Here is a 10,227-nt window from a genome sequence, read left to right as displayed (position 1 = left end):
AGTTGTTCCAGTTAGAAACAGCAATTTTGGATGGTCAGCTTCACGGACCATTCTCCATCCCCTCCACCTATTACCTCCTCCCACTGACACACCCCATGGCAACTTTTCAGGGAGATCAGGCCACTCCCCTCAGGTCCCAGCCTTTCCAGTCCCCTTCAGCCCAACGCTCCCGAGCCCCACGTTTGTTCAGTGCGCTCAAAATCTCCCAGATGCTATCCCAGAGGCCGGCTGATGCTATGTAATAACCAACTCGTTCAGCCTGCTGCCCGTTCTCAAATCGCTGTCAGGAAAGGAGAGCTGCTTGAAATAAAGAGTCTACATTGAGGCGTCCTGGCTGACCACACGGAGAGCCTACGGGGCAGAGGTTAAGTGCTCTTACAACAAAGCGCAGGCTCCCCGCGGGTCACTGGTAAATACAGCAGAACTCTGGTGTTTTAACGTGCTCCTTCCTGCAGAATCACACACACACACATTAATGCCTCCTCTGGGTTAGGCCCTGTGCTCAGCAGAGCCTTCTCACCTCATCTGCAGCAAAACCACCGGTGCCCGCCAGCACCAAAGGGTGAATTTGGGGAGAGGAACCCGGCACCGCTTGGCACGGGTTAAGGACACCCCGATTCCCACGCTGGAGAAACAGTTTTGAAGCTCTGCAGCTCCCTGAGGTTTTCATCCCGTGCTGCTGCTAAGGATTGCAGCCAGGTGATTTCACATGTGGTTTGGCCGTGACCTGAGAGCACAAACAGCTTTTTACGGGGGCTGGGAAATCGCTGCAGAGCTGGCGTGACCCGGGCAGGGGGGACGTGGGGTCAGCACAGGCAAGATTGTTACAGCGACTCTGCCTGCCGTCCCGTACAGCACGGAGATACACGCTCACTTCCAGCAGCCCACTCTTTTTCAAAGGCTTCACTGAGGTGTTTTCACACTTCATACACTACCTAACATTAGCATCCAGCTCCACTTGCCCGGACTTTCACAGGATCACAGAATCAGTCAGGTTGGAAAAGCCCCTCGGGATCACCGAGTCCAACCCTCAGCCCCACTCTGAAGTTCTCCCCCACCCCACATTCCCCCACAGCTCATCCCAACGGCCTTAAACCCCCCCAGGGATGGGGACTCCCCCCTCCCTGGGCAGCCTGTTCCACTCTCTGACTGCTCTTCCTGTGAAAAATTTTTTCCTCATGTCCAGTCTGACCCTCCCCTGTTGCAGTTTAAAGCCATTTTTCCCTACCTTACTCTGTTACTCTGCTTGCCAGTTACCTGTCACTATGTCCTATAAAAATGGTCTTTTTTCTGCACTGTTTGGCCCCCGCTGTGCATATCTAAAAGCCTCTGCCATCACAGCAGAGCCACGAGCAAAGCACCGTTATCAACCACCGAGTTGCAACTGATCTGAAGACCCACACAAAGAAATTCTGGCATGCTGACACCAACTTTAAGCACTGCACTAGAGCCGGACAAAAGTATGTAGGACTCCAAACCTTCAGATCTGCAGCTCGCTCCCAGAAACACCGATGCTCAGGGCTAAAACACTCCAGCTCTGAGGATTAGGAGTTTTATGTGCTCCCTCAGGTTAATGTCACCAGAGAAAGGTACTGCATCACCACGGACTTGGGCTCCTCACGAGCACCCGTAATCTCTTCCACCAGCCGAAGCTGAACGTAGACAACACGCTCCACACGCCCCTCGGGAAGGATTGCTTTGCACACGAAAGACAAGCGAGGCTGGTAAAATAAATCCGCCCACGTTACATCCACCCAGCACCGTGCACAGAATGGTTTCTACGTATGTTACCCCGCCGTGCCCTCGGAGGAGCAACATTAACAAACAGCTCTACAGCGAGAAAGGAGACAAAGTGACCCAGCGCTTCCTCCTCTGCTCAGCATTCCCAGTTATCAAAGGCCCCTCTCTCAAACATCCTTTTTCCTTACTCAAGAATTATGCTGATCCTCTTAAAAAATAAAAGAGGCCTGCTTTTTTAAAAAAAACCCAGAGTTTTCTTCTGAAATGCAACTATGACACTCCGCATATCTTTTACCAACTACTCCGCCATGCTTTGGACCCTCTAATTTTAAATGTCTTCAGTTAAACTTCTGACACTTCCCTCAACCACCCCACGGCCTCTCTGCTGGGCTATCGGCCCTTCGTTGCACAGCCAGTACCGGCAACATTTGGGAGATGTTTTAGCACCGATCTTCAAGTGAGTACTTTTAAAAATTACTTTTCAGAAGGTGTAGTCAAAATCCATCATAAAGAATCAATCCTGAGCACTTGGCAGTCTGTGCCAAAGCATGTAACTAATAGACTTTGATTCCAGGCTGATGTATTTATTTTGTAGGACTAATAGAATTTATCGAAGGAAAAAATCTAATACCCAAATTCGATTATGGAATTCAATCCACAGCCTTTGCAATTTGTTTCTCTTTCAGGTCACCCTACCTGAGGGTGCAGTCCAAGAAACAGCTTTGGACTGAAGATATGCTTCAGCATCATTTAAATTAAATTTACCATTTAAAATCAAAATGCTTTCCCAAGTAGATGTGACAAGCCAACAGACGGCATTTTCTAGGACAGCATCTGTTCTCTCCTGCAGAGTCTGAATAATTTAAGCAGAACATGGAAGTTCCAGTGGAACCAAGGAGCCCACATTTAAGGAGAAACAGGACACACGATTGTTTCCTATTCAAAACTGCTAAGCCTTCGTGTTTCCTCCTACCTCCTCTCCCCCCCTTCATTCAGACCTATTGGGAACTGCTCGGATCAATGCAAAGGAAGATTAATCCTGTCTCTTAGCCTCCTAAACCAGCGTTCAAACGGCAACGACTCTTCGGTCATTTCACCGAGACACGAGAGAGGAGGAATTTGTGTTCGAGGTCACACTTCAAAGAAGGAAAATAGAAGAGGAATGACATACAGGAGCAGAGACAGCTGTAAGCTTTACAGGCTGTTAGTTTTAGGTGTTCTGGAAGAGAAAGTTAGACCAAACAGTCAAGTTATTTCCCTTCGTAAAACAAAAACATTAGAAGCGATACAGAAAACGCTAACCAGTCAGCAACTGCCCAGGGCTCTTTACGTCCTCAAACTATTTCAAGATCAGGCGATCAGGAAGCATTTAAGGAAATTGAGGCCTGTCTGTTTTTCTGTGCCCTCTTATCTGTGAATTTTCTCCCCCCTTCTTCTGCCCAACCCCATTTTCTAAGGCTTGTGGGCAACGCAGGCTCCGAGCACCAAGCCAGGGCGGTCGCGGCGCTGCCCAGCTCCGCTCCCCCTGCGCCTGGACCCGGTCCCTCAGGCCGTGAGGAAGCGCAGGTGGACGGCCGGGCGGTGGAAACAGCTTGCTGCTGCAGAGGGCTTCAGCTCTGCTCACCCTGAGAGGCCGTGCCAGGATTTTTACCGCCGCAGAGCCATCCATGGTGTCTCCTACGACCCACAGCACCTCTGACTGACCTGCGCTCCGGCAGCGAACGGCTGCAGCTTGTGGACGTGACGTTCTATTCGGGAGTCCTGGGCGCTGGCGTCGCATGGCGCCTCCTTCTCTCCGCAAAGGTCAGCAGGATCCGGAAATCCCACACAAGCCTCTGGGTGCAGCTCTACAATCTCAGTACCAGGATTGCTTCTCACCGAAGCTGAGGTGGACAAAAAGGCAGGGAAAGGCCTCTGCAGGTTTGGCAAGGACACGGCGGGAGAAGAGAGGAAGTTAAGCGAGCCCGTGAATAAAGAGAAGAAACAATCTGGAAGTTAAAGTGTTTATTGATGTGTTTTAACTTTGTACATTCCCCACAGACCACACTAAGGAGTTTGCAGGTAAATCTGTGCATAGTGGGAAGAGACACGGAAGGGGGAAGAAAAAAAAAAAAAGTCACAGGGAAAATAGAAAAAATACACCACAGGTTACCAGAACCTCCAGATTTAAAAAAGCCGTGAGCATTAACACCAACTATACAAGCATTACAAAGACATCATGGTGAGTGGAACAACACCCCTTTTGTTCTTCTCGGGGCCTATGCATCCAATTTCCCTTAAAGCAGGCAGTATCCCTTTCCCAACTCGGCCCTCTCTTTCCTCCCCAGTTAAAGCGAACTCCACGTTCGTCAGCTCCCAAGGTACTGATTATTGCAGTGATTTGTCATTTCTGGGCCAACACCCAAAGCCTTGCCTACGGCCCAACACCACCAAAAGAGATGCAAAGGCTCAAAGATCTGCGTCTCTTCACTACTTACCATGTTGGCGAGGCAGGAGAGCTGGGGAAAATTAGAAAGTAGTAGCAAGAGGGGGCTGTTAATGCCAAGTGAGTACTGAAGGAAACCGGTTCAGAACAGAGGATTTAAATTCAATACCAGGAACTTCCAACTCTAGAGCAGAACTGAATCTGGAAGGGGAATGTGCAGACCCCAGTATGCACAAACCATGTTCTAACATTCCACTAGAATAACTATAAACAGAGATGCTAGAAGCCTTTTAACTCCTTGCCTCCAGGGAGTCTTGATTCCTAGAGCCCAAACTGCTAAGCAGCAGGGTACACACCACTGGCATATGAGGATGGGGGTTTTTTCTCTTTTTTTTTTTTTTTCTTTTTTTCTCGTTATAAGGATTTTTGTTAGTTACCATTTCCAATTGCTTCCTTGCTTATGCTGTCATAGTTCCTATCCCTAAATTAATCTCTTTGCAACTCCCAGTGAAATTCACTTTAAAAAAAAAAAAAAAAAAAGGAAAAAGAATACTGCTTTATATATAAAAGCCAAAATGACTGAAGAGCCACAACTGTCTCCTTTTTACAAGGCGGGCTGGTACAAATGACCTTCAATATACAGGTGGTCTATCAGAAATAAAAATCAACATTTCCCATTTTATATATATAGAGCTTGTATCAGACAACAGTACAACGGAACTGGTATTTTTCAGATTATTTAAAAAAAAAAGAAAACTACATCTCAGTCAAATATCTGCAATAGATCCATTTTTCCCATTTAAGGAGATTTATATATCATATTGTTATATTATCATTTCTTCACCCATTTAAAAGAATGGAAATTGCAACTCTACAGTAGTAATTATAGTCTTAATGATCCAGGAGTTCTGAATGTAAGATGAAGTCCTCTCGAAGCAACTGTTGGTCAGTAGTTGATCCAAAACGCTGGACCCCTTTGGCCCTCCGCCCTGCTCCTTTCCCAGTCAGGGCTGTTGTATCTCCATCTCTTTTATATCTGCATCTGCTCCAGGTATTTGTAGGTGGGGTTCTCGTAGCCATGGTTTTGCATCTTGCTGAGATGCCGCTCTTCTGGGGTAAGCATCGGGTCAACCTTTAGAAACACCAGATGGTTACTGGTCAGAGGAGAAACTTGCAGGTCTTATCTCATAGTAACAAGAGCTGACAAACGCTGGATAAATACCGTGGCAAGCGGGGAAAGAAAGGAAAGCCACAAAAACTAATTTCCTTAGAGTTCCTCGTTCAGGTGCTAAGGCCTCCTGCCTGCCCTGGCCTTTTTGGGGATGTTCTCCACAGATCTCTAATTAAAGTTAGCTAACGGTACAAATTTGGGACCCGCTTCTCTCATTAAAGAGGTCGTTACAATTTCACGCATGGGTTGGGCAAAGGGGAAAAGCAGCTTTCTCCAGACTCCATTAAGTCGTCGTTTGAAACGTGCCTGTTGGGAGCAGGAGGAAGGAGGAGGAACAGCTTCTCAGCATTCAGCCAACCGCGCTGGCTTAATAGTTGTTCCATTAGTCGGGAGGACAAATTGCTATAGATTGACTGACTTACTGCCCTGCTAAAGATACCACCTGAAAAGCTCATTTACTGCTAAATCCTATCCTGAGCCAGACAGGGAGGTCTAAATGAATTCCTTGTGAGGAGCAAACACAGCTGTGAGGTGACAGGTCCCAGCATGGCACGCCAGTGACTGATACCTGCATACCAATGAAGAAGCCATGAAGATGTCAGCACCTACAGAGTTAAGTCCCATCTAGCTCAGAGTAGAGCCACTAATGCTTGGCAGCTACTGCCATCTTCTCCCCCTACACACAACATGTGACTCGACGCTGACTATTTTCATCCTCTGTTGTGGAGCCGGAGTTGTTTCTCACCTCCACAATTCCATGGCTGATGGTCCCATACTGCCTCTTCCTCAGCATCACCAAGCTGATGACTATAACAGTAGCTATGGCAACTGCAATCACCAACAGACCAATAAGGGCGCTGCTGCTGAAGCTAAAGTCATCACGAAGGGAGTTCTCATTATCCTGGAGGGAAGAAAACAACAGAGCGGGTAGAGGAAGAGCCATGAGGGAGATGCACTGCTAAACGCAAACCTAAAAGGCGGCCACCAACAAGGTCTTCAACCATCCGTGGTGTCAAGACTACACTAGACAGCATAAATATTTCACCTCTGTTATCCTTCTGGTGAAATATTTAAACACAAAATTGTTTCCCCGCTTAGGAATTCTGGACAGGCACTGACCCACACCTCCTCTTCCCATCCCACAACACACTTCTGCAACAGAAGAGTCAGGTTAGCATCGACGCGCCTTCACCGTTCACACCTTTAAGCAGAAATCTGTACTGCATTACACCCTGCATCACCTCCCAGAGCAGGGTCAAGGCACCAAACCCCTGCAATTCAGTAACACAGAGGAACCAAAATCCAGCTTTTTAGAAATTTGCTGAGCACTCGGCTAGACTCGGTAGCCACATACATACCGGCTCGTCCACCAGCCCACCGACACGCTCCGCATTGAAAATCATTTCCTTCACATCAAGGGTTTCATCAATTACCTGAAAACAGCCACAAAAGCGTTTTATGAAAGGAGCAGTACAAAACAGGTGGGAGAAGGAATCTGAAGAGACCTTTCATGAATACTAGCAAAGACTCAGAACCATCTACCATCTTTCCCCTGCTCTCCACAGCACGGGATATTCTCCAACTTTCAAAGCCACCTGAGTTTAGTACTGCAACTGTGTGGATATCCAGACTACCTCAAACTAAAGACCCAAATGCGAAACTAGGCACTTGCCTTGGACACAGCATTTCTGTCGTGTCAGATCTAACCTGCGGCTTTAAAACAATTCTGAAAGGAAATTCTCAAAAGTTGACTTTTTTTTTTTGTAGACCCAGAGAACTGAGGCACGTCTGCTGCCACTATAACCTAGTGAATTCTTTACACCATAGACAGAGCTAACACCTACTAGGGTTGCTCACGTTCAGAAGGAAGCAAGGCCTTTCTTGCCATGAAAAATAGGTGAGAAGCCAGATGGAACACACCAGCATTTGGTGTAGCGAGATGGCAAACTACCTAGCTAAAATAAAGGTGTATCAAAGGGTCTCTGCTTGGGAAAGCAGTTACTAAAACAGTTCTCCAGTTCAGACTGCCAAAGATCTAGATCTCTCTCCTTCCCTCACCCTCCCACTGTTCTGATGTTAATCAGTATTAAGAGCCTACAACAGTCAGAAAACTGACTCCCCCACGCCATATGGATAACGAATACACTGACGTTCTGTAAGCAGGAAGGAGACGTGGAAATAAGCCACTGCTATTCATTAGTGTCCACGGCAGGTTTTGCTTCACAAAATAAAAGGTGGAGGGCTCACCACATTTTCATCCACTTTGTTCTTGCTGTTAATCACTTTTTCTTCAGCGCCGATCAGCCCATCCAACTCAGTCATGCCAGAACCTGCACCAAAAGAGCAAGGCAGGGGCCGTTAGTCAGCCCTTCGTGATGTTTCGGAAGGGTTACCTACTCTCTGCAGAGCTGCCATGGCTAGCGTGTTTAACCGCATGGACCGCTGATTATTAATCTGTCTTCATGCTGTTGTGTCAGAAGGGGAGCTCATAAGCTAAGCTACAGTGACAAGTGATGGGGGGGTCTGTTAATGAGGGGAAATGAGGTGGCCATGAGAAGAGCGGACAAGACTCACCAAAAACAGGCTGAAGTGTAAATCCAGAAATACCATACTGTTAAATGCTGCTGTTAGAGAAGGTCCAAGGCAACACGTCACACAAATTGTGAGGGTGCAGTTCCTCTCTGCAAGTGTCACCCTGGGCCACCACCACCCACCCCACTGTGACCCCCGCGAGCCGGCGCGCAGGGAACGCTTTCAACCGCACCGTCGGCATCACCCACTCTAGAAATCCAGCACATCAGCAAGCGCCTCGGGAATGAGAATTTCAAGGTCACCCAGCACAGCTCTGTAATGAGTGGCTGCCCCGTATCTGGCACGAACCCAGAAACAATAAATCCCAGGGCAAGGGAGGAGCAAAGAACTGCACTAGCCTTTGTACCAGAACATCACTCACCCATTTCTAGACTGAAACTAGCATAGGCTCAAGAGAAGAATATCAATTAACAGAAGGCAGCTGCTCTGCATAAACTGTTTTGATCTGAAGCGTTTATAAATAGATCAGATCAGTAAGAGAAGAGCCTGATGCAAGACACTCAGGCCTAACGTAGCGTAGCAAGTCAGGAGCATTCCAGTTGTCCATTCTCAGTAGGGACAACGTTGCGTCCTTCACAACACCTATGTCTCCCTAACGCAAAAGCGGGAGGACAGCAAAGCCCTGAACCTACAACGGGGTCTCTCCAACGAGGATCACGAGGCGGGGGAAACATTACTACAGCCCTTAACTCTTTGCCGGTGATTGCACACACCTCTCCACAAGCTGCTGAGCTTGCAGGTTGCCTAAGACACTATGTCAACTGCTGCTGAAATTGGCAGCGTGTTCTCCAATGAGATGCAAGGAAAGGCTAGTTGGCTCCAAGGCAAGTTTTCAGTGACAAGCTTTTACTGCCTGAAAATGCCAAGGAAAGAAACGTTTCACTCCAACTCCTCCTAAAAGAAGCATCTCGGGTTTTTGTGCATCCCCTTTTTCCGCGCGGTTCTTCGGAGACAGTAATCAGATTCCAAGCACGGCCAAGACTGCCAGTCTGACTTCTCACGGCTGTCGAAGCAGGTCACGTTATTGTGAAAGTCAATGACTGGGATTTTCTGGAGAGACTAGCCACAAATAGATTTTAGAGAACTCCTGTGTCAGCTTTTGGCCTATGGCTGCTTTATTCAATTCTCAGGAGCCAGTGTAGCACAGTCTCCAGGGCTGGGAGTTCAGCTGCTGCACTGAGCTTTGCTATTTGTCACAGAGTGCTGTACCAAATAACAGACCCAGTGCTACGGAGCTCAAAGACACAATTCAGATTATATACTTCCCAGGGAACAAAACCACACACATGCACAAAAAGCCGCCCCAAACTCCCTAGCAGCCCTCATGAAATCCAATGAAAAGGGAAGGGAGAGAAGGAGCAAGTGCAGGATATAATCTCTGTCCCCAAGTCATCAGAAACTCTTCCATTTACCTAAATGGGGAGAGAACCAGCCTATATTTATCATCTTTAAATCAACAAAGCAGCTGTCAAAAAAAAAACCACCCCACACCAAAGAAAAAAAAACCAACAACAAACTAAAGGCTGTCCCAATTCTTTCCAGAGCAGTCAGTACACTGAATTTAGCTGTACACTGTTCCACAAGAGGGATGAAGATGACTTACATTTGTAGAGAAACACTGATAATGGGAACAGTTTCAAGCTATCTGGCCTTCGCCACGTTACAAAACTACCTGTGTTCACGTTAAATGGTTATTAGCAAAATGCTTTGCGCTCCTTTAAGATTCTGCAAAATATATCTGGAACCAAAGGCAGATTAAAACGCTGGGTTTACTCCCCGCACATAGCACATGTACCACTGCTTTAAGAATTAAGACATCCATTTCTACTTCAGGAACAATGTATGTGGTAGCAGATCAGCCAGGCCTGATCTTTACCTGAGACTGCATCGCCTACAGAGGATTTACTTTAATGCTGGTGTTTCTGTGCTGCTCTTAAAGCCCAGACAGCCCCTTTTTAGCCAGGCACTGAGTTACTGCAGAATTAACAACAAGCTAAGGGAGAAATGGATAATCACACAGGACTTTGCCAGTACAGAGAGATGCTACATGTGAAAAGGTGACGCCGAGGAGACCACAAACACAAAGAAGGAATCTCCTAATTTATCTGTCCCAGACCCGCTGCACTCTGCAGTACGTGTGAGGACATTTAGCCTCTGTCTGTGGCGGCACTCTCGTTCCTAGTTCAGTGCTGTCATCAGGTGGCAAGGACAGATTCCCCAGCAGGCAAAAGAGCCTCTAGACTACTTCCCATCAGCACTGCACAGTTTATTTGAGACGCGTCGAACACGAGTGCACAGA

At 47.4% G+C, this 10,227-nt stretch overlaps 1 protein-coding gene across 2 annotated transcripts in view; it reads right to left on the bottom strand.

Moving 5' to 3' along the window:
• Positions 1–3,729: 3,729 nt before the first annotated feature.
• Positions 3,730–10,227, bottom strand: part of APLP2 (amyloid beta precursor like protein 2) — a 47,649-nt gene continuing 41,151 nt past the window's right edge. For both annotated transcript variants that reach the window (XM_074927584.1, XM_074927585.1), the window contains 4 exons: positions 7,584–7,666; positions 6,695–6,769; positions 6,082–6,237; positions 3,730–5,297 (listed from right to left, as the gene is read on the bottom strand). In XM_074927584.1, the coding sequence (XP_074783685.1) occupies positions 5,196–5,297; positions 6,082–6,237; positions 6,695–6,769; positions 7,584–7,666 (416 nt within the window). In that variant the 3' untranslated portion in view covers positions 3,730–5,195. The remainder of the gene's footprint in view (positions 5,298–6,081; positions 6,238–6,694; positions 6,770–7,583; positions 7,667–10,227) is intronic.

Source organism: Athene noctua, chromosome 26 (assembly GCF_965140245.1).
Source record: "Athene noctua chromosome 26, bAthNoc1.hap1.1, whole genome shotgun sequence".
NCBI classification, from domain to species: domain Eukaryota; kingdom Metazoa; phylum Chordata; class Aves; order Strigiformes; family Strigidae; genus Athene; species Athene noctua.
Note: the sequence above shows the minus strand (reverse complement) of the source record. Positions and strands in the feature narration are given on the sequence as shown.